This window comes from Rhynchophorus ferrugineus, unplaced genomic scaffold (assembly GCF_030347505.1).
Source record: "Rhynchophorus ferrugineus isolate W39M unplaced genomic scaffold, kcgeb_rfMv2 rfM9, whole genome shotgun sequence".
Taxonomy (NCBI): Eukaryota; Metazoa; Arthropoda; class Insecta; order Coleoptera; family Curculionidae; genus Rhynchophorus; species Rhynchophorus ferrugineus.
The window spans coordinates 13334760-13361008 of NW_027472588.1; the positions used below are offsets into that span (position 1 = coordinate 13334760).

Consider the following 26249-nt stretch of genomic DNA (forward strand, 5'->3'; position numbering starts at 1 on the left):
AATATCTCCAAACACTGGAATATCCTGGTTATGTGTTTGTTTTGTTCGATACTTTTGAATTAAAGCCACAGTACTTAGTCTGCTAAAGTTAGGATTTATGTTGGTGATAAATTAATCTTTTCGGGAACTGAAATGTGAAACTGTGATACACAAGCCATCTCCTGCTTTTGACGTCCCGTACGATTGCACAGTTCACACCATCCTGGACTGCCACTGGTAGTAGTGGCTTGGAATTTTGTTTAGGCATTCGGGTCTTAGAGTCATCGCTTGTCGATTTTCGCTATATTTTGGTATAGCCGCTCTACTTGCTCGTTGCTCGTGTCACCCAAGTTGTGTGGGTAAAACAATATCTGAATGCAGAAAATATTTGTTTTGATGGACATTCGAACTGAAATACTGGACAGCCAGACAAGTTTAATTTGAAGATAGAAACGGTTGAGTAGGAATACAGAAAAGTTAAGCGCTGTGACAAAGTTCTCACTAAAGCCAAGTTTAATGCCAAGAAATGCCAATAGAACATCATGTAGGTTCACAAGTGGTACAGAGGACATGTTTTGTAGTCCTCGCTCATAACGGGTATGGGACAGAACAAATTTCTATTTACATTTCGAAGTTAAGTGCAGTTCATTTATTTCTAACAAAATATTTAATCAAATCATTCAATTCACTTTGCAGACTTTCCTACCATAACAAAACTTTCATTATTCGCCTGTGATAAGGACTAAGTTTTTAAGGTATTTTTTGTACTTCTACTTAGACAAATTGACATTGGATCACTGTCAGCTATGCTATTAATTGCATTTATACCAACATTCAATGATCAGAAGTAGTAATCATCTGAAATAGAAATAGAAAATGAAATGCATATATTTTCACTAAGTGACCACTTGTACAGCTTCATAGTGCATACGTTACGAGACAATTTTGATAGTCGTGAATTGTCAGTGTTTGCTACAGTAAAACGAAAGTACTAGAAATACGAATATTTTAATGCATTTTTTATGATTTTTTCACTTTACCAAGCACATAATATCTACAAACGTGACAAAAACACTTTGAATAGAATTTGCAAGGTTCTCGCCCTTTTTACAGGGCCGAAGCACAATCATATCACAAAAACTAAGTTCCAAATGATGTTTAATGTAACGTCGTCAACTGACAGTCATTATAAGAGCGCTGTGCTGCCACCAAGCGCGTTCATACTCAAAAACTAGGACCAATCTTGACATCATTGGCATCAAATAACTTTAAGAATCGTTATCATCTGTTGGGGTTCAAGAGTTGCTCCGAATCTGTAAACTGGTGTTATTATTTTTCTTTATGATAAGGTTATAAATATGCCTCTGAGGTTAAAAGAGTTAGAAGTAGTTAAACTCGTCGAATAAACCCGCTAATTCATTGGTTTTAGAGAAAAACATCTGTTTTGATATAACAATGTATGACTCGAAACCATGTCTTTAAAATAATCTGTTACATTTACAATTAATCCAAAAGATAATTGTAACAATCTGATTTTATTGCTTTACCGTAAACTCAATCGTTATCAACTTTTTGGGTAATTTCTACCAAGTAACTCCCATCAGAGCAGAAATATTGATTTCACTTCATCACTTCATCTCTACTTTGATTTAGGAGATTGTGGTTCGAAAATTCAAAAATTCAAAGACAATGAATTATTAGACCAAAAGCCAGCTCAAGTTTTAATAATATTTCAGGAAATTAATAAATAAATTGTATCCAGAAGTTTATTTAACTTTTCTAAATTTATTATATGAACTTAATTTTAATTTATATACAACCAATAAGAATACAAGTAATAAACAAATTAAATTCTTGTAATTCTTTAAGTACACCTGTGACATACTAATTATTTTTTAGAATATTAACTGTAAAAGGGAGAAAAAGTAACGGTGGAATACTAAGACGAAGCATTAGGCACAACAACACAACTTCCATGATCTTCCTGGTGAACTCAGTCTATAACACAGTTTCTACAATTGCAAACTTACCTGAATTACTTTTTTATGAGTATCAAGTTAACATAAGAATGATATAATTATATTGACATATAAAAGGCAGAACAAATACAGAATTATTTTTGCATCAGTACCGAGCATATAACACCAAAAAAAAAAAACAACAAATCTTCGAACCGTCATCACAAAATCCAACTTATAATTGACACTATTCGTAACAAATACTGTGTCGAATATTTACCTGAACTACAACATGTTCTGTTTCTGGCCACCTCGGTCAGAGGCATGCTTAGAGCCTGATTGGTTCCGATGCTACGATGGCAACGACTGCATTGAGGCTACGTTAAAGTGCGACAATGTCTACGACTGTAAAGATTTCTCCGACGAGCAGAACTGTTTTGGTTAGAAACGATTATCTGCATTTGAGTATTACGTATTTTCTTGTCGTTTTTTTGATCAAAGAATCCCCTTGTGTAGCTACGTTGTACAGTACCTTCTTCTGACAGATTTTTCCCGCTGAAATGGCACGATAACCAAACGAAAAATCGACCGAGAACAATGTACTGTAATGTAAGATGGTGATTCCTTTTTGTGTTGTCAGATTTTAGGTCGTAGAACAGTACCGTTTACGTAGGTAGCAATTATTCAGTAAGTTCTCCGTCTACAGTAACGTGTTAGAAGTTGGTATATATTAATATTATTACGTTTTAGAAAATATAGATCATAGATAAATGTGTAACAATTGATATATTTTTATATTTGGATGGAACAACATATCTATATATTTAGGATAGTTATTATTAGTTAGTTTTATGTTTGTGCACGTTATAATTTTAGTTTTAATATCGTAATTTCGGTTCGGTTATATTTTTATTTATAAATTTATTGCGATATTGTGCTTTTATTTAAATTTTATTTGGTATAATTGACAATTTATTTTTTAAAGTAGTATGAATATCTTTAATATATACTGAAATATAGTCAATATCAGAGAATAGCGTATTGAAATATTAGATGCTTGCATGTATTTTTATCAGTAATAACTATTGATGAAACTGCGAAGATGCTTTGTTGTTAGAAGTGACGATTTTGATATCAGTGACAAAGAACAGTCTATAGGAGCGAAATATTACCAAGGCAATGAACTGCTATACCTACTAATTGAAAAACAAGCTCAAACACTAATTGGCCGAAAATATAATTTCGAACCACTTCGAACCATGATTGAACTTTTATTACTTACTTGTCAGACTAAAAGAAGAGTTTTTCGGTAGCGCATTCTGACTGTGGATAAGAAATGACTCTACTAAGACAATTTCAGTACAAAATTCATAGGTTAATCTCGAAGAACAACGATACCATCGACACTGAAGTGGAACATTCATTGCCAAGCATTGCAGCTCATATGGTGGGATCAGCAATGTGTAATGTATTATTAGCCGCAAAAAGTAAATAAAACTTTTACTGAACATGTCTACCGAAGTCAGTGACAGCTCTTAACAGATGCAAAGTCGTCCTCTTATATGACACCAGTCGGTCATACTTTGCAATATTTGTGAAAGATGCGCAGTTACAGCTCGAATGAAAAATTCTGCCGCACGAAGTGTATTCACCAGTCAGAATGCTTCGAAATGCCGAAAAAAGTGTGAAAATGTGTCGACTGGGTTGTTATCACATAAACATCTTTATTTCGATGTATCGATGATAAATAGATGAAAATAATTTTATCTATCCATATTGTTTGTCACAAAAATTATATTTTGAAGTCAAAAGCGATCGGAATACATGCCAACACCTGATACTTTAGAAATGTATTACTTATTTCGAAGCGTCAAATTTGATTAGAAATTGCTTCGAAATGTTACCGCTTATTCTCATTTAATATTGTATATAATGGGGAGACAATTTTTACAGATCTTTAAAATAAGCAAAAATTATAGAAACTCATTATTCTCATCCCATGTATGCCATCACTATAATTATGATGATCGTGATATCTTGAGAGAATTTTATAGGCTTCAAAGCGATAAAGTAATCAACAAATTTACGCAGATGATTCATTTTACTGAGTCAGCTGAGACAAGCGATCAACGTGAGATCCTACATTGTCTTATATCTTTATGACTTTCCTGCTTCCTTATTCAGTAAATGTCTTTTTCTTGTCAATTTCTTCGCACAGGTTGTTCGTTACATTCTTTCATAAAACGCAAAGGGCGATACCATGCACAGGAGAATTTTCTTTCAATATGTTGAATCGATATCGGCTACTTCTATCCGTCTTGAAAGACCATGTTGAATTACTTGTTCAATTCATAAATAATTTCCGGAACGCTGGATCAATAGGGTCCAAAATAAGTTGGTGATGTCAATAATTCACGAAACAGATGTAAATTTGTAGGGTATTCTTTATCTTTCTTTAAACAAAAGTAAACTGTTTCTTAATTACTTGTATTACTTATGTATACAGTTACAATATAATGCAAAACTATAAAGTACCCGAACTATATTCGATCGTAGGGATCGATCCTATTTTACAAATTTGACTAATAACTAGTCGTGAATATGTAGGAATGTTCGTCGGGTCGGTCAGTCGGTCGAAATGTGTGGCTGCCGCTGCGATTATTTGTCAGAACACTCACTACTATTTTTGGAAGGAATTTGCACGAATACTGAAAACACTGGTTGAAGAAATACTGTTTATTTTTAATAATAAATTATACATGTGGTCGACGGGAGAATTGACAGGATATTAGGTCAGGTAGAGGAAGTACGGTAACGCTGTGGAAGTGGTACTATTACAAGAGGATGGAGAAAAGAAAAGAGAACGAGACGTCGTCGTGATGGTCTTTTATCGCCTGGAACTGCATGGTACTAATCCACCGGCGTTGTCAACCCTTGTACTTGCTGGTGGTGAATTCGTGGTGACCTAAAGGGTCGTGGCGGTCGCCACAAATATTTTCATGAATGCTTTATAGTAAATTCTTGTCGTGAATACTAGGGAAATTTTTTTTATTCCATGATGACCAGCTAGAACCAAATGGTCTTCTGCTGATGTCGCTTCAGGTTCGGAATAGTGAAGTGTTTTGCGGCCGAGAGAGACCCTGGGTTACGACTGGGATTGTCGTAGTTGGTTTACTACCGAGGTTTGTGGATGGGTAGGGATTTTATCAAGGTGTTGTCGTCTTCTAAGGCGCCTATGGAGAATCTTACACTGAACATGTTCCTGAAACACTTCAACAAACAGAATGCCTGATTCGAGGTGAGTGTGATATTCCTCATAAACTATGGGGCATTGAGGAACGCGCGGACTCTTTTGGATTGGAACACTTGGAATAGTTCAAGTTGTCCCTCAGAGATATTCCTGTACCACACCTGTGCTGCGTAGAGGCAAACTGGACGAACTAGCTTTTATACGGAGTCGCTTTCTGGGGAATTTGGAGTTTATTTTTTCTGCAGAGTGGAAATAGTAAGCTGTACACGCCATTACCTTTGCAAATAGCGTGCTGTATTTGAGCTCAGTATTGGTGACCGAGGTATGATACTTTCTAAAGCCAGGGGATAGGGACTTTATCGATTTGGAGGTGACAGGCGCGGAATTCCTTCTTGCGGTGGAACAGAATAGCCTGAGTTTTGCTCGGGTTTATCTGCAGCCGCCAGAATTTGTACCACACAATTGCCTCGTTCAGTTGGACTTGAAGTCTGTCGCAAATAGCGTCGGGACTATAACCGGTTGTGAAAATAGCGGTATCATCTGCACAAAATGCTGTGTGGGAATGTTTGTGAAGTGGGACATCGGCCATGTAAAGGTTGAACAGGGTAAGGGCTAGTGGAGACTCCTGTGGAAATCTGTTTTCGAGATGAGACTACGTCATCTATCGTCGCTTGAAAGGACCTACCTTTCAAGTATGAAAACTTGCAAACGTCCTGGTATGCCGTATTTAAGGTCACCCACTCTGAAACTATACGGTATGGCCTTTTCTTTGAACCAATAGTCGACTTATAATGGTTTTTCCTTTCCCAAGTAAACTAGAGGCCAGGCAGTGGCAATAAAATGTTCTGCCAGAGAGACCCAAAATACCTTCATAAAGGTATAAAAAGGCAGATGTTATAAAAACGATATTTTGGGAAGTAAATTGTATAGACATATCTAACAAGGTTTCTACATTATCTCTCTGACATCCTGAACACAATGGATGTATTGTTTTGACGTCGATATACTGATTATTTGAGATTTACATGTTTGTGTTGCTGGATAATTAATGTTCATAGGTGTTGATGGTATTTGATCGATTTTTTTAAATTTAATTGAAATGCACAGAAGTAACCATTAGGTTAATCCTAATTAGACCCTTGGTGCATCAAATTTCATATATTCAAACTTTGGAGGTCATCCAAAGCAGAGTTAAACAGCATAATTAACACTACAAATTACGCTACATAATGTATTGATATTTGACCGTAAACCCTGTCATTATTGGAGTAACTATTCTGTTAAGTATATCTATTTCAAATATAATTCTAAGTTCAAAATAAGGATCTGTAAAAATTACATACACCTAATATATAAATACAAATATTCAAAAGCGATAGTTATTTACAATGAAAGAAATATTCATGCTACGCAATCATCAACTCAATTATTTAGTTATATTTTAATTTTTTTTTATTTTTTATTTTGCTTTTTTAGCTTGTTTGCCCAATGAGTTCCGCTGTAACAACGGTCAATGTATAGATACTCGATTGCGATGCAATAGAAATCCTGAATGTAGCGATAGATCTGATGAAATCGGTTGTTATTATCCACCGGATCCTATTCCTACAGCTCCAACGGTCAGTTGTCCACCGTTCCACACCCAATGTCTCTCCGGAAACGAGTGTGTCCCCAACAGCCGTTTGTGCGATGGACACGGTGATTGTCATGATTTGTCAGATGAATCTAACTGCGGTATGTACATATATATTATTTGTATTCTAATATATTTATATCTTTATACAATGCATGTCAAAAATCACACTTTCATTTTACATGATCTGAAAAATCCTCAGTCTAACTACTATGTTATTAAAATACGTGTAATGAAAATAATACATTTGGAAAATTCATCTTCACAGTACTTCTGGTAACATTTTCTAAAATACTTTAATCACCAATCATTTAAGTTCAATATTAATACTATTATTGACGATTTGGAGACGACGGAATAAAGAACTTTCTTATATGGATTAAACACTTATTTTCGATGAAATTAATGGTCTTTTATTAACTGGTAATTGAATATTCCAAACTCGAGCTTTCACGTGATTCTAAAAATGTTAAAGTTTGTTTTTACTTGACGATGGTTATAATATATATATGCATTGACTCATGGGAATTCTCATAGTATCAATAACAAGGTCTTAATGATTATCAGAGTATTGTTTGTTGGCAATATCTGCTTTTAAATGAAAGATAAGTATGTGGACAAGAGACTCCGTCCAGAAATCATACATATAAATGAAGTAACTGTAAAGGAAAAACTATTCAATGTTCAAACTTCTGTCTACGATTTAAAACCAACTAATCTACGTATTATGCCTTAACATTTTCAACTTGAATTAATAACTTCCTCCTTGTTGTCCTCTACTTGTTGAGGTGTTCATTCCAAACTGAATGAGGAATACGCTCTAACTAAGTCATTACAATATTTACAATATATCATCGATCGAATAGATTTGTTACTTCATGTTAAAGTCTCATTCACTTCGCTTTTCAGTATGTTTCTTTTCGTCGAAGATTGAGCAAAAGATATTTTCACTGCCTTGAAAATGTCCGAATTTGAGTCGAGTAAATCGTATTGGCGGAAAGTTTTATTTTTTTTTACCCCATTTTGAAGAAAAAGCCGGCTGAAGGTCTTCTAATGCTGTGTGAAGATTATGATAGCTATGCTCCATGGATTTCAACATGAGAATACTGCTTTCGATGCTTTAAAAGTGATAATTTGTTACTGAAGGCCAAGAGAGGCAGCCAAACAATTCTGAAGACTAAGATTTGAAGGCATTATTATTATTATCGAGCGATAATAATCTGTGTAAAACGCAAGTAAAATTGCAAAATTGTTGGGTGTAATACAAGAAACTATTTCCAATTACTTGAAGAACATGGGAATTATTCAAAACCTTGGATATTTTATGCCGTATGAATTGTGGCCAAGAGACATTTAAAGCTGTTTGGTCATGTGTGAAATGCAGCTTTAACGGACAAAATCGAAAATGTTTTTTATCATATTGTCATTGGTGATGAAAAGTGGATCCATTACAATAATCCAAGCCACCGAAAAAAACATCGATATATCGTTTTCGATATTTTAAAAAAATATATCGATATATCGGAGAAAAAAAATGTCGATAATTTTTTTGCAATAAGCATAAAAAATATCAACATTTGAAAAAAATTATATTCATATTTTAGAAAAAATAAAAATAGTGAAATATTAGCCCAAAAAAATATATATTTTTGAAATCTCTTAGGGAGTTGGGATATTTTTGATAGACCTTTAAAAGCACCAAAAAATATCGATATATCGATATTTTTTCTGCATCCCACATGGAACCAGTGTCAAAGCAGTATGTCCATCGCTCCAAGTTAATAAGCTAATACAATAACAATGCCGATTTTCACAATAAAGCTTCCAATTAAAAAAAATCCTTTGAAATGAATATATAGGCTTAAAACTATTCCAAACCTTGACTTGTCACACCTTTATTCCATGTATTTGAGAATAATTGTAGTACCTCTGCAGTAAAAACGAGTAAGCTCAAAAAAACTAACAGAATCGAAAACAAATGCCTATTTTGTTACCTATTTTTCTCGGAGAAAATTATATAGATAAATAAACTCATATTTGTTAAACAAAGTTACAAGTTAGACGGAGGGTTTTTCGGCGCATGTGTTATTTCTCACAAAACTGTCCAAATTAGAGTTGTTTATGTGTTCACTGTATGACAGGAAACAAAACAGGATGTAACCGAAATCAGTATAGATGCGAAAATGGGCCATGCATCAGTGTTAGTCTACGATGCGACGGAAAAGTAGACTGTCCGTTCGATTCGAGCGATGAGTTAGATTGTAGATTTTATTCAGAGCGTAGGTTCAATTGCAAAATAGTGAAATAACAACAGATTTGGGAATTGTTGAAATTTTCGGTTTGTCTGTATCTCAAAAAATGACCAGCTAATACAAATTTCAAACCAGTAATGCTAGAGTAATTAATAAAATTAATAATAAATGGTATAATTTTGGAACGTTCAGTAACCAAAATGATTGTGAAGAAATATAGCCTGTACTATAAAATAGCTGTTTATGCCGACAAATTAATGTGCTAATATTTATAAACTCTATTTTATCAACATCAAAATTACATTAATACTATGCAACATCCAGTGTTGGATAATATTTGAATTACCTGTAATTAAAAGATTTAATGATAAAATACAAATGCATATTGTAATTAGTATTTCAAACACCTAATGCTGGGGTATTTTGTAGTTAGTGTTTCGAATAGTTATGGCTTCAAAATACATTTGAACATAAATACATTTATCATTCAGCCTAAATATTTCTATATAGTTATATCATATATAATTATCATATATCATATATAATTCAGGCTGACCTTATAAAATGCTGTCATAGACATCAATTAATATATCTAGCGTATGAGAAGTAGATTTAAACTAAATTGCTTACTTGACAAATTTATCAAAAGATAATAAGTTTATTATTAGGGTAAGATTATCGGAAATAGAATACTTCGGGGGAGTGTTGAAACCAGTTGCTACAGCTATATATGACAAAAAAAATTACAAAATATATTACAAAGTAAATTACAAAACAAAAAACATGAAACAATGGCTGGGAGTGACAGAAATAGCAACGCCAACGTAAAAGAGGTGATGATATCGTTTATGCGAACAGAGCTCATTAGGACCTGTAGATAAATTGTTTTTTAGCAGGTTTAATTCACTCCCTAGTGTGGATTGAATGGTGAGGAATGTTATCATTGATTAGTGTTAAAAATCAAAATTAAGGTCCCACGGATGGACAACTGGTGACAAAAGTATACTTTGTTTTTCAACATTGGTTTAGGTCTATATTTTTTCACAGCAAATGATTACCTTTAACGATATGATAAACGATATGATGAACATTAATGATAAACGTTCAAAATTTTACTTTTTCAGTAGATAAAAAGTTGAGAGAGAAGAAAGTAATTTTAGTTTATTGGGTGAAATTCATTTAATTTTAATTCATTTTGGATGAGACGATTGTTTTCCGATTTTTCTTTTTGGTAGTTCATACTCTAAGTCATCATAAAACCACTTATTAAGCAATTATCAATTATTCCATTCTATATACTAGAGTATGTAGTAAGTTTGCAATAATGAAAGGAATATTGAGATAAAGAACTGATTTATTATTGTAGAAATGACTTTTTCTTTTAGTATAATTTCCTTCAACTTTCCCTACTCCGAAAAGATTTTTTGAAGTGTAACAGGGCTCAGAACTAAGTCCATTCTACAAAATTCAGAGGAATTAGAAGTGTATATATATTACCTGTGAACAAGTTTAGTATTAATTTGCCACCAGAGTGCGTGACCGACTATTTGTATAGCGGTAAATTTAAAATATTCTATTAATAAAAATGCAATATAACATTAAAAATACATTTTGTTTAAATCTATGCAAAATTTACATTACAATTATATCTAAGGAAAATTCTTAGAATTTTCTGTGTTTAATGACAATATATTATACTAACAATACATTAAAACGTAATATAACAGATTTAACACAAAACCTATACTTTAAATGTACAAAATTTAATAAACTATAGAATATGGAACATTTTATATTATCTTAACTATAACTCTGCCAAATATAGAGTACAGTACAATATATATGTTGAAGACTATTGATTTTGAAATGTTTTTTTTTTAATATTTTCTTTGCCAAATATTTATTATAAATATATAATTAGACATCATCCATATAAGCTATGCTATATTTAGATATTACAATAAAAAATGTTTCATTTTTGTCTTTTGATATTCTGTTCACTTTTCTCATCCACCAAAACAAACAACACCTAACTATTATCTTTCTAATTAAGTCTCGTTCAAAATGCTCAAAAATAGTTGATCCTTTTGAAAAATACAGGCATTTGGTGATTTAAGATATTGGACAGACTGCATGTGAAGTTTTGTGCATAATCTGGGAATTCAATAGAATAGAAATGTTTTCTTTCTTCTATGCCATAGCTAAAATGGAGGCTTGTTATATTTTACAAATCAGTTACATATAATTAACATTATAAAAGACTTACAATGTAAATAAAAACTGGTAACCATATCCCTGTTAAGCAATGCTCTTCTACATTTCGGTTTGTAGTTATCCTGTGTAAAATGTACATTACAAACCCTTTTGCTCTAAGCATTTAAGCCTCGCAAGAGATTCCCATTAGTTTTTCATTATTTATTGCTAAAAGCCATTTCTGACATAGAGCAAGATCCCTAGGAAAGCTGGGTATTCTATTTGAAATGGTACTATATCCTGGGACGCAACAGTTGAAATGTCTTAAGATTTAAACAAATCATTTTAACTAAAAAAGAACCATAAAAACACAGTTAACAAAATAAGAATATTTAACCCGTAAGTATATAAGTTTTTAGGTTTGCTTTGTCAGCAATGATAGAGACGCTTTCAACAAAAGGTTTGAAGTATTTCTATAGGAAGCATAGAACTACCAAAAAAATAAACATACGTACACTACGTCTTCTTATTTTTTAGAATATGCTTCTGAAAGCAGAAAGTGACAAATTTCAGCTTTGCTACCAAATTTATACCTCGAGCCCACCTGGCGGCAAATTAAAACACTGTATCGCATGCGCACATTTGGGATACTCTTCTAAATTCTCAATATTTTGTGGTCGATTCCTCCTTCAGCCCAGATAAACCCTAGTAGAAAAAAAGAAGTCTCCAATATATAACAAAAAAATACAAATTTCTTATCCATATCGATATATTTTTGTCAGTATATCATAGAAGTACAATAAAATAATATAAAGTATACTAAAATATTCTATTTTAAAATGTTTGATATGGGTATGAACTATTTTAAAGTGAAAACATCAACCAAAACATACTAATACGAAACCAAAATTACTTTCTTATCTTGTTTTTATGATGCTGGTGGGTATGTTATAACTATAAACTAGATTTGATTAGTATTAAAACCGTATTTTAATTATTATTGGTATTAATTCCTTTGACTAAACATGTAGAGATTTTTAAAAATTGGTCGCAGATGATATTGGATAATCAAAATTAATCATATTGAAATATCAGTATTATTAAATGAAGGTGAGCTATGGTATTTAATTACGAATGTTTTCTGTAATATGATTTGTCTTGTATGTCGACAGAATTCTTCTTTTTTCTCTCTTTTTTTTGTATTTATTCTACTGAGAAAGATACAAGACTTTGAACCGATTGATTTGGTGCGTAAAATTTAATTTAATTGGTCAGATACATCCAAATAATATAGAATAACTTCTACAAAATGAAATGAAAGTGCTTGCAATTGCAACATATATCAACATTTATCAGAAATCAAACTTATTTATCTTTACTTCTTTTTAAAAGGTCTGCTCACAATTTCACAAGACATCAAATATCGAGGCTTAAGAGAAATCGTTAATGATTAAGTACCAAACCATAATTTTGCTGATATTTCTATTTTCAAAGATTGGATTTATAAATTAATTCATTATTAATACATCTCATCATAACTTCATCCAGTGACACCAATCTCGACAACAAAATTAATAAAATGTCTTCTGCAGGTGCCAGCGCTCAAGGACTCCAACTAAAAACGTATCCAAACCAACAAGAGATCAGAGAAAGTGAGTATTAATCCGTTCTTATTTCTCAAAAATTATTATGTGTTTCCCCTTAGCTAGTATTAAATTTATTTGAAATAAAAAGTTGGTCAGAACCAACTGATTTTGTTTTGTGTCATAATATGTTCACAGTTAAACGTTCTTTGTTTTAATTGCACAAATAACTAATTGTTTTTGTCTTGTCCTATGCCTTTTCTTGGAGCAGACAAGTTCAAGCTTGGTGAGTAAAATTTTCCGATCGAGTGAGGAGTGGAAACCATCATGTTGGTTGGCTGAAAATCATTCGACAATAATTTTTCATGTTTACTATCATTCCTAATAGATGATCAGCTATATCTGTGGTGTATTCTCTAAGATACACGCGTAGACTAGTTAGATATTTTAATTTTATCTTCACCAATTACCAGCTATAATATAGATTAGTCTAAAATCGCTTTTATCTTCATAGCACTTGCACCAATATCACCAAAACTAATATATAGATACGCAGGTTTAGTTGGTTTTCGCAAGAATGATCTGCTTTGATGGGTGGTAACAGAAAATCATTAATAATATCAAATTCGGGCAGTATACAAAAACGAAAGAGACGTCATTACACATTCAAATAAATATTTCTCAGTTATTAGATATCTTAGGTATTATATTAGAGTTATTTTAAAATAATTTTATAAAATCAAAAGTTATAAATCGATACCGTGTTTAATATAAAACAGACCACTGTTATATCATAGGTTGACTAATGTCAGATGGATATTAGGTCTACTTAGAAGAAATTCATTATTTTTCTAATATGTGGCTTTAACAAATTGTAGCTCGTGCTGTAAGTTCAATGAGTTTACATTAGATAGTAAAACAATTATTTAACAATTTTGTGAATGCTTGACCCAGTGCAGGAAAGGGAACATTTTATGTATTGAATTTTACAGTTAAAATGTGATTGATTATCCCAGTTTTTTTAAATAAATACCTTTATGAGAGAGGCATAATGGAACTACCTTAAGAGTGGTAATAGATTATCGAAAAAATAAGCACACTTAACCTAAATTGGATCATCCAAAGTATGGAAAATAAAGCCTTTATTGTCAGTAAAAACAATTGATTTCTTTCTATTAAACCTATTATTCGTGAATACAAAAAAATAATCGAAAATAGATATTAACCCATTTTTACAAATTTTTGAATCTCGATCAATCTTAATCTTGAATAATCAAAACCTATAGGTACAAATCATTTAAGATACGTTAGTACCAGATATTACCCAAAATTTAAAATCTTACCTGACTGTATGAGAAAGTCAAACCTTACTAATAATTGTATGCAGGTCTCTAGTGCTACAACAACTACTACAAAGTCCACCTACAACAAAAGATACATATTTTTGTACTATTGAAGTTCTAAATAATCCATTTTTGAAACTTCCAGCTGGCAGATAAACTTGTCAGGCATTACTTAATCTTGTTTTGATTAAAAAGGTAAATTTCAGCCACTATACAATCTGTTCATATATGTTTTGTAGCTAGTTTCTTTTTTCTTTTGAATACATCTATATGTCTATTAAAAAGGGTCGATAAAATCCAGAACCTCATAGATAAATTTATTCTTGTTCTTATTGTTTCTACTTTTATTTAGTTCTAGATGATTTTAATGATCATTCACTCGTGCATGTAAAGGCATTCCAATTTCGAAAGATATTGGGATAAGTCATAGGGACTCTTGTCAATACTAAGTTGTTATTGGAAAGTAATATAATATGTCCGTAGAACATATTCTAACATATTAGCAAACAATTTTGTAAATTCATCGTTTTTACTGAGATTAATATTGCCAGGGCAGTGTGAATATTTGCATTGTTGTTCGAACCGATTCATTGGCCTAGCTTTAGAATATCGTTTGGTTATAAACTATATATCCCGTGAAAAACAAAACAACGAGAAAACGATTTAGGCCTTCAACACATACCAAACAAACAGTTCCCTTTATACTCTTCTTATTCAATAAGCAATAAAATCAGCAGGATTTTCCTTTTTAGATTTTCAAATCAAATTAATCTTTATTTTTGACAATATAAATTGCAGCAGTAGCTTCTGCCCTGAGTTTCAATCACTCACATGAATTATATTTTTATCCTCATCCTCATCACTTGAAATGGTAATACTGTCATTAGTCAACAACCGAATAAAGATTATTAAGTTTGTTGTATAACTTTTAGGGATAGAAGATGGGTTGAAAAAGAAGAATGGGTTAAAAAATCAAACAATTTTTGACTGAACGATTATCATTATTAATAGTTATTTTACTATAACTCAGGCAATCAGATTATGTTCTAAAAAATAATCAATGGACTGTTCACAACAAAAAATTGTTAGTATTAAATACAAATATAGTTTAAAATGTAATATAATATAATAAAATACAATATTATATAAAATTTTCAGTAATAAAATAATAATAAAATCAACTTTAAGAAAGGTTATTTATAAATGGTTTTTTTGAAAAAAAAATCATGGCTGTCTATGAAATTTCAGATATGAGTTAGTATTGTTGTTAACTCTAGACAATGAAGCTTCATACAATGACAAAAAACAACCTGCGTAAAAATTCATCGTATAATCAAATGATAACGGAAATTGGATTCATTTTCCTGATTTAACAATTCAACATGGATATGAGAAGGAAACTCGTTTTTTCAAACTAAATCAAATCATACGATTGTCATACTATTTAACTCATATTTTATTACATTGAGATTGGCATCGAGATAATTTTTCAGGGCATATTGCAACATTTTTGATCATTTTAATGCTTTATAATAAAACTGCTCTTGATAACAACTGAACCGATGTCTCTGTTCTTTCTATTAATACTTCTGACTGAATTTAGATCGCGAGGTGGTATTCCGTTGCCGTGATGAAGGACCAATCCGTGCCAGCGTTTATTGGAAGAGACCTGATGACTTGCCTTTGCCTCCTGGATCCAGAGATATTAATGGACGTTTAGAAATCCCCGATATCAAGGTCGAACATGCCGGAACCTACATATGCGCAGCTAAGGACTTCCCTCCTGGTACTCCTGGAGCTGAAATATCAGTACAATTATATGTCGACAAAGGTACTATTATCTTTTAAAAATCCTCCGCCATTTTATCAGAATTTATCTCAAGTCATACATATTTATTTCTTATGTCTTGCCTTCTTTGTATTCACTGTTACTATCAGATGGTAGAGGACATAAAATAAAATCGTCCATATTAAAATATGGGGTTCTTGAACCAATTGATACAGAGTATCATGGTACAGGTAATATAACCTCTATTTTTAATAAACCTCCATAGTAAACTCGTGTATTTTTAATGCTAATTCGAACGTGCTCTTGGTGAGTACTACTACTAAATTTGTTTTCGATTTGTATTTATCTGGTTTATTAATTTCGAATATTTTTCAGCTCCTCCACCATTTGCTCCATCTGTAGTGAAATGCTACTTGAACGAGTCTACTTGCGGCAACGGACAATGTATACCAAAGAATAAAGTATGTGATGGAGAATTTGATTGTACTGATGGATCTGACGAAATTAGATGCAGTGAGTATCAACTAATCTATAATTTTTGAAGATCAAAATAAGAATATTGATAGAAAGTAAATTTCCAACACTACTCTTTTTTTTTTCATAGGCCTGCAATGTGAACCAAGCGAATTCAAGTGTAACAACAAGAAATGTGTTCATAAATCATGGGTTTGTGACTCGGAAGATGACTGTGGTGATAATTCTGATGAATATGAATGCGCGATTAACGTTCCTGGTCAACCATGTGGACAACATCAATTTACTTGCAACAGTGGACAATGTATACCTAGATCTTTCCATTGTGATGGTTCCTTATCTGATTGTGCCGATAAGAGTGATGAAATTGGTTGCAGTAAGTACAGTAGTCCTTATATTATTCTTATTTTTTCAAAATAAGTTTCTAGTGGTTTAATGTACTAAGTCATGTATAATTTGCAACCTCTCAGACAATGCTAAATATTTTATTGACACATTTTTGAACTTCGGCCGAGTGCCCTATTCAATACGAAAACGCGATAATCGGATGGAGTGTAGTCTGGAGAGTATGGTGAATGAATTAAAACATCCCATCCAAGTTATTTCAAGTTTTCTTTGACAGGTTTTGTTGTGTGAGACGTTTTGCTGCTTTGTCACGCTGGAAAATAAGATTATCTAGTCTTTGGGCGTATTGCGGGCCTTTTTCCAACAATGCACAATTCAGGTTGTTTGTATTAACTGTCTCTACACCTTATAATATACGACACCAACCTAGTCCCACCAAATGCAGGGTTTTTCGAAATACATCCATTTTTCATCACCCCTTATTATTCGATGCCGAAGTCTTTTCCTTCCTCATTTTTGAACGATTTTTCGAGTTTTTAAGTGTTATCAATTTCATGTGGCACCCATCTTGCTATCCTTTCATCTGTTATAATCGTTCAATTCAAATTGCAACAACAAATTCAACAAATTGCGATTCGATTCACATTCAAATGTTCCCCCATTTGTTTTTCAGTTTGTGTGTGGTCTTCACCCAATAACTTTTGCATTTTCCGCATTTTCAACCAAGACGTTCTTCTTTTTGAATGTTGTAACCACCACGTTTAAAACTACGTTTCACATGTTCTTATAGTTGGAGTATGCTCACCTAAAGTAACTCTACCAGCAAACGGTAACTTTCAGCGCCATTTTTATTTTGATTACTTTGCATTTGGTTCGCCTATAGTAATCGCTGATTAAAATACCTACAAACACCTTATATAAAGATTGATAATATTATATACAGTTGCTTTTCAGAACTCAATCAATAGTTTCTCCCATCGATGAATTGTTCCTTTTCGTAATAATATTCCCTTCTCTTCACACCATCACAGATATTCGTCACAGGACTTTAAACATATATATACAGTGAAAGAGTTTTTGGGAATTGAGTTGTTCCAGGAGTATCATCACTGTAAATTTGTTTCTCGTTAATATCCAATTTAAAATCACTATAACTCTTTACTGAGTCGAACGCGGCAAGGTCTGTAGACTGCTGTGTTTTGCTTTATGAGACGGTGCGTTATCGTGCTGTAAAATCAATTTACCGTGTCTTCGGGCCCATTCTGGACGTTTTTCCATTAAGTCACCAGGTTTCAACAGTTCGTAATACACCACACCACTCTGGTCCCAACAAAGACAGAACATTGTCTTGCGACCAAAACAATTTCGACTTGAAGTCGATCACCCGCCTTCGCTACGTGATAGCAATGCATTTTTGCGTTTAGGGTGTTCAAATTAAATCCACTTTTCATCATCCGTCACTATTCGGTGCCGGTATTACTTTTGATCATAACTTCAAAGCAGTATTTCACAGATGAGTTTTCGATTTTCCATTTGCTTGTTATTTAATTGATGTATCACCTATCTTTCGTGTTTTACATATTCCCCGTTGCTCGTAATCGGTCCCTAATCATTTCTTGGGCCACATCTAACGCTTCTGCCAATTGTTTTTGAGTTTGGGTTGAGTCTTCATCCAATAACTCTTGCACTTTCGCTTTTTCAAACGTCTGCCAGATCGTTTTTTGTATTGAACATTGAAGTCACCACTTTTAAGTTTCTATCAGCAAACGATGACTTTTAGTGGCTTTTTACGTTTTCAAGTACGAGACTTAACATTTTCAAAGAGGTATAAATCGATGCCAGTGTTAATTTCGCAAAATATAACATGTATAGCTTTGAAACTTGATGTCAGTAGAATAAAATTATATATGTGTCAAATCATGAAATTGCATACTTAAACCAAACGACATCTGCTAGAAAAACTGGTAATGACTTTCCGGAACACCTGGTAGATGTATTTACATCTATTACTTTTCCATTAATAATTAATTAGCAACATTAATCTAAACAACATTATTTATTTTAGTACGTCCAGTTATATCCGAAAATCCTATTCGAATGGAAAGATTATCCGTTGGCTCAATTTTCCGAATAACTTGCAGAGCTGTAGGTGTGCCAACTCCGGAGATTATTTGGCGTTGGAATTGGCGACATGTCCCTCACAAATGTACCATGACAAGCAAAGACGGTTTAGGTAAGGTATAACAAAAACCTTATTATTTCCATATTAAATGTACCCGTAAACCTGTAGGTACCCTAACGTGCGTGGATATTCAAATTGAGGATCAAGGAGCTTATACTTGTGAAGCTATATCTACCCTAGGAACTGTCATGTCAACAGACACTATCCTTGAAGTATCTGATACAACCGTTTGCAGGCCTGGCTATTTCAATAACGAGGCTAAAACACAAAGCGAGTGCATTAAGTGCTTCTGCTTCGGACATTCAACAACCTGTCATTCGGCCGACTTGTTTATATTTGAGGTATCGAGCTTTATCAGAAAGCTACTAGCCACAGAAATTAATGCTGATTTTTATTTGATCTAGTTCCAACCGCCATTCGCCACTTTGAAAATGCTGGGAGTACGGATTGATCCCTACACAGGCGTGGTAGACATTCGAGATGAGCCAATTTACCAAGGAGTCGAGCCACAATTAGAACTGGTCGGAGGTAGTGGTGTTAGGTCATCTCTCCCACAATACGCCCATCTGAATCAAATAAATGTCGTTCCATACTTTGCCCTTCCCGAAAACTACCACCAAAACCAGCTGAAGAGTTATGGAGGATATCTTAAATACAATGTTCACCATTCTAACGATGGAGGTTCCATTACTGGACCAGATGTTATCTTAACGGTATTTGTTTTTTTTATTATCTCCATGAAAATATAATCATTTTTAAATATAATGATGTTGAATCATTATATGTAGTTAATTTATTTTAAATTATTATCTTAGTACATTTCCGGTTACTAACTAGATTACTTATACAGCCTAGATAATTTTAAAATAAAATCAGAAAATGTTCAACTTGTTCAACAACACCCTTGTATTGAGGTTGCAGGATATTCTCCATTGTCCCAAATCATTTCTGTTTTTAGAGCCCATTGTTGTACTTTCTATGTAGGATATCAACATCGGTACAATATTTTCTGAGGGAGTTGCTGATCCTCATTCAGTAATTATGCTCAAACCATAACAGTATTTAGATATGTTCTACATCTATGAATGATGAAGACAGTAATTTATTAACGAAAATGACCATTGTTTTTCCTAGTATTCTCTATGAACAACTATGATCTCTATGATCAATACTCTTCAACCATCCGTAATACGCTTCCCACTCTGACTGAGGTATCTCCAAAACGTGGTTTTTGAAAGAATTAACGGCTTTTTCAAGTATGATATGCGGGAATTAAAAAAATCATTAGAGCTAAATCAGGGCTGTACGGAACATTGTTTCAGCCAATGTGTGAAAGCATTATCATGAAGAATGGTCCTATATGGCCGCTTCTTTTCTCGTATTTCACGAAGCTCTTATGGTAAAAAAAGGTAGTGCACTCAATAGTGTGTATTCAGAATTCACCGTTCTACCTTGCTCTAACGACGTGGTTGCCACATGTCCACTTTCTTCACTAGCGCAGAATGTTTCGCGACGACTCACTACCCATATGATTCAAAACCTATACAGATTGTTGTCTTGTTTGGAGCTCATACGCATAAGTCAAAGATTCCACCATTGTATTTATTGACCATTATGCGGGACCCAATAAATATTTTTCACAGCTAAACGTCCATGCAATATCTTGATTAATACTCTTCATACTAATGCTCAAAGATCTCTCAAACTCACGATAAATCACATGACGATCTTTTCTGGTACAAGAACTGATTTTGGACGTTTTTCACGACTTTCTTCCATATGCGAACTGCGTCCACGATTAATTCGTTATGCCAACTTTTCCAAAGTAGTCAAGGATATTGCCTTCATCCCTAGAAATCGAAGTAAGTGGATCTATACACTTCTGTCTTGATAACCCACGTCGACAGAAAATGTTTAATAGAATTTTTTCATTGAGACAGAATTGTCAACTCATTATAAACAAAAAATTAAGGCTATGAAGGTTAAACTTCAGTCAGGTGGATAAGACTTAAGTATTACTCAAAGTAGAAATGCTGTTAATTTATCTTAGTATCAAATTTACCAACATGGATTGCACTATTATTCTTTTTATTTATGAAACTTCCTCATATTCAAACCAACCGATCAGATGAAGCAATCAAATATTGAGATGACACAAGATACGAAACATAACATATTTTAAGAACAAACTATATTTTTACCATTTTGTTTACAATACTTGGTTTTTCTAGGGTAATGGCTATGTCCTTCTTCATGAGTTATCTAGTCCACCAGAAGCTCACAGAACAACACCAGTACGAGTCAGATTCTTCGAGGGAGATTGGTTAATTAAATCTGAAAACGAACGTCCAAGACCTGCCACCCGCGAAGAAATTATGATGGCATTAGAAGATGTAACCAACATATTGATTAAGATGCAATACAATGAGGGAGTACTGAACACCGTTCTGTCTAACATCATCATGGAATCAGCCGGTTCTCCTGCTAGTGCTCTCGGTCCAGCTAACTATGTGGAACAGTGTCAGTGTCCAGTGGGATATATGGGAACATCATGCGAGGTAACGATTGAAGTCTGAATAATTAACGGAGATTCGGATACAGGTTTGATGTTTTTCAGAATTGCGCTCCGGGATACGTTCGTCATAAGTCCGGACCATGGTTAGGACAGTGTTACAAAGAACCAGTTACCTGTCCATCAGGTTATTATTCTGACGGAACAGATTGTCTCGAATGCCCTTGTCCTTACACCACTCCCAGCAATCAGTAAATGTAAAATAATTTATTTTTCCCATTCTCATTTGTTTATTGCAGATTTGCCAATACATGTCATCTTAATTACGCTGGTAATATTGTGTGCAACTGCAAAGAAGGATATATCGGTGAGCGATGCGACAGGTGTGCTCCTGGTTACTCTGGCAATCCCCTCGTCATTGGAGATTATTGTCGTCCACAACCAAATTGCGATCCTTACGGAACTAGAAATATAGATCCGGAAGGTCGATGCATTTGCAAGGTAAAAGCTATTTCAAATAATGACACAGAATGGGCAAACTTAAAATGTGACCTCCCACGTATAAAGTTGTCACCAAGTTTTGGTCGTCCCAGCCACCTGAGGGCGCGCAAAGCGGGTTTATTTACTACGAGGGGAAATTAAAAAATAGTATTCAAAGTATTATTTACATTACAGGTTACATTTTTTTACAGTGTAAAACATTTTCAAAATACATAAAAAAACATCCAATATGACAACTAATAACTTATTTTCTAACTGTACATTGTTATTTCCATAAATATAAAACTAAAAAACCATAAATCAACAAATTATTTGTCCTAAATATACTGTATAAAAAATATAATATTTGAATTTACTGAATATAGTAAGTACATCTTACAATTTTGCTTTAAAAGCCTCCTTTTCTTCTTTATACATTTTTTATAGATACTTAGTTGGCCGTTATCCATGTTATGTGTAATTTTTTTATTTTTTTCATCCAACAAAAGAAGTCCCAGGCGTAACAAAGAAAACGCGTTTTTTTGTTCAAAATTGGCTTTATTCGTCTACTTAATCTCCATCAAGATCCACACAATCATTCCAGCGTTGCTCTAACATTTCGACATCTTTTGCCTCCAAATAGGCCTACCTTTCAGCGGTAACATCTTCATTCGAGCGAAATTTCTTATCGGTGAGCATTTTTTGAGGTTTGCGAACAGCCAGTAGTTGCTGGGGGCCAAATTAGGCGAATACAGTGGATGTGGGAGCAATTCGAAATGCAATTCATGTAGTTTTGCCATTGTTTTGATTGACTTGTGACATGGTGCGTTGTCTCGATCACACGAAATGTTGTTAAAAAAAAAAGAAATGAAATATTACACCATGCACATCTAAAAATACCGAGGCCATAACATTTCCAGCCAATTGTTGTGCTTTCGTTCGCTTTGGACGAAGTTCACCAGTTGCTGCCCACTTAGATGACGGTCGTTTTGATTCCAGAGTGAAGTAATGGATCCATGTTTCATCCTTTGTCACATAACTACTCGAAAGCTTGTAACGTTTAAACATGACCAAAAACTGCTCAATATCAACAACACGTTCTTATTCTTGGTCAACAGTGAGCAAACGCTGCACCCACTTTTAACAAAACTTTCTCATAATAAATGCTCATGCATTATAAAACCAACTTTTGATATCTTTATGATGTTAACTAACTCACGCAACTTCACTTTTTCTTGTGTTACCACCTCATTTGGACGTCCGCTGTGTTCTCATGAAAAAAAAACATCAAAAAAACATCTGCTGAGAAACATGTGTTACAATGTTTAGTTTCCAAACCTCTCAATTTACTTCCTTTGAAAAAAAAAATTAATTTCTAATTTTTAAAGATTCTAACGATAGAGTTACTCTTAAAATTATAATCAGGAATTGCATCTTGAGTAAGTAATCATATTCCACACTTGGATCTTGGAAAACTTCATGTAGGACATTATAAGAGCTTTTCCGAAGTTTATCATTATTTACTTTTAAAAACCGTTTCTGCGCTATAGAAGAATCTTTTGGCAAATAATTAATGTTATTTCAACCTTCACGTCTTGGAAAACAACAGTCATTTTATGATTTTGCCTTTAATTAACTAATATTTACTTTAAATGCTACGGAAATAACGATATAACAACAAATTTTCTTACAATTACACACAAAAATAGAAAAAAAAACCGTATATTCGGTCAAACCTAAAGTGAGTTGGGCGCCTAAAACATGGTTACGGGTGTGTCCTTTTAAGTTAATATAGGTATTAAGAAATATAAATAGGTACCAATTAAGAAAATAATATAGGTACCAATTAAGAAAATATAGGTAATCAAAATTTCATGATACACAAGTGATATGATTGGCGTTAATAAGAAAAACAAACTATTATTTAATTCAATAATACTAAATGTATATTTTTTCTTTCATTCCTCCACCCGTTTCAACAACGGATTCGGTGAGTAATCTGGTAAAAAGACTAGAATCACATGAGCTTTTTCACTCTATTATCCGTGAAGTCATTTAGTCTTACATCATGTTTTTTTAGATTTATATATACACACAGTAGTTAGAAATGAGTGACTAACGTATCAATATTTCGATTTAGAGTAGTAATAATGTGCACACACGTTTATTATATATTTCGCATAAGATTTTTATATAATTATTAAGAGCAAATAAGGAGTTCAGTTAGATAATTGCTTTTGTCATGATCATTGTTTCACTTTAAAAAAGCGTTTATTGGTAAACATTGGAACAATAAATATAAATCAAATTATTTCTATATCATTCTCCACAACTTTTTTTCCATTTTTCTGGTATATGACGATACCGGGTCGAAAGAGCGATGTTGGTTTGACAGCGATCCAATCAACTTAGTTAATTAATTAATTTGAGATCTTTTACATTAAGAAGAGTCATTTACATTAGAGAAGAGAAAAGAAAAGGGTGTCCCGCACAACATTTCTTAGAATGAGTATGCACTAATTTTATTATAATTTAGTCACGAAATCGTAGAAAAATGCTAAACGCACATTTCTTTATATCCTGTATCTCACGGCTCTTAGCCATTTAAGATAGATTCTGATATAGCCATTCAGACAACAAAATAGATCGATTCTAGTGTCATCTAGATATGGGCCTTTGCGGACATTTATTCAAAATTGCCTATAAAGATGTTATACAAGTTATAACATACGTTTATTAGTAAAACTTAAATTATATTTTCTCTTTCTAATTATTTTAACAGTAACACTAGGATGATATTTTGAGTTCCTGCATTGTCCCAACATTAACAATTCAATTGAAAAGTCCACGGCTTACCATAGTAAAACACATTTTTTTGCCAAAACTAGTTTTTTTATTCAACGTAATTCCCTTTAAGGGTGATACACTGATTATAGCCACCCTCCAACTTTTCGATACCATTTTTGTAAAATGATTTATCCTTTGCTTCAAAATAGGCCTAGTTTCGTATCATCTCTTCATTCGACGAAAATTTCTTCCCAGCGAACATTATTTTGAGATCTGAAAACAGGAAATAGTCGCCAGATATAGAATATAGAATACGGTGGATGAAGAAGCAATTCGAAGCCCAATTCATGGATTTTTGACACGGTGCATTGTCTTCGTAAAGCAGAACTTTCTTTTTCTTCAAATACGGCCGTCTTTCGGCGATTTCGGCTTCAAACGGTCGAACAACGCTATGTAATAGTCGCTGTTGATGGTCTTTCCTTTTTCAAGGTAGTGAATGAAAATTATTCTATTCGCATCCCAAAATACAGATGCCATAACCTTGCCAGCCCACTGTTGCGTCTTCCCACGCTTTAGAGCGGGTTCATAATGTGCAGTTCATTCGGATGACTGTCGATTGGACTTTGGGGTAAAATGATGGAGCCATGTTTCATTCATTGTCACATATCGACGCAAAAACTCGGGTTTGTTACGCCTGATCATCTTCAAACACTGCTCCGAATCATCAACTCGTCGTTGTTATTGGTCAAAAGTAAGCTCGCGCGGCACCCACTTTGCACAGAGCTTTCTCATACCCAAATATTCGTGAATCTTTAGAGTGTTTTCTATTTCATTCAATTTCGATTTAAGGTCATTCAAAATCACATTGTGAATTTTTTAAATGTTTTCGTCGATAACAACTTCTTTGGGGCGTCCACTGCGTTCACAGTCTTCGGTGCTCATTTCACCACGTCTAAACTTAGCATACCAATCTTTAATAATTTATTTTCCTGGAGCAGTGTCCGGAAACTCGGCATCAAGCCGTTTTTGTCATTTTGTCAAGTTTTTCTTCAACTGTATATTTTCCTTTCAAAAAGCAATTTTTATCAACACACAAAATTCCTTTTTATCAATTTTCTTCACAATAACAAAAGTAGCTTCACTCAAAATGCTATAATTCACAAAGTAATTATCCGACAGCTATCAAATTGTTACACGCATCTTTTGAGGCTTAGGGCTAACTAAAAAACAAATGGATAGTAATGAACTAGTCATTATTTATTTCTCATTAAGTTAAAAAAACTTGAATACATGTGATGTATCTAAATTCTAAATCTGGTTAAATATTATTTTTCAAAAATTAGCAGCGCTCTCTTTAGCCTAAGTCTGGCATTTATCATACAATAATGATAATGTCTTTACAGCTGAATGATTTATCTTAAGTTTTAATCACATGTTAACTACTATCGCGGAATAATCGCGCTAAATACATGACTATTGATAATTACTG

The 26249-nt window shown here is 33.2% G+C and overlaps 1 protein-coding gene across 50 annotated transcripts in view; it reads left to right on the top strand.

Annotated features, from left to right (window-relative positions):
• LOC143202289 (basement membrane-specific heparan sulfate proteoglycan core protein) overlaps positions 1–26249 on the top strand; it is a 698200-nt gene that overhangs the window by 614389 nt on the left and 57562 nt on the right. For 48 of the 50 annotated variants that reach the window (XM_076413660.1, XM_076413659.1, XM_076413679.1 and 45 more), the window contains 12 exons: positions 6664–6921; positions 12858–12917; positions 13120–13134; positions 15795–16022; positions 16356–16493; positions 16585–16830; positions 18865–19032; positions 19090–19322; positions 19386–19694; positions 21213–21539; positions 21599–21744; positions 21793–21994. In XM_076413660.1, the coding sequence (XP_076269775.1) occupies positions 6664–6921; positions 12858–12917; positions 13120–13134; positions 15795–16022; positions 16356–16493; positions 16585–16830; positions 18865–19032; positions 19090–19322; positions 19386–19694; positions 21213–21539; positions 21599–21744; positions 21793–21994 (2330 nt within the window). The remainder of the gene's footprint in view (positions 1–6663; positions 6922–12857; positions 12918–13119; positions 13135–15794; positions 16023–16355; positions 16494–16584; positions 16831–18864; positions 19033–19089; positions 19323–19385; positions 19695–21212; positions 21540–21598; positions 21745–21792; positions 21995–26249) is intronic. The other 2 variants (XM_076413662.1, XM_076413701.1) reach the window with 1 other exon arrangement.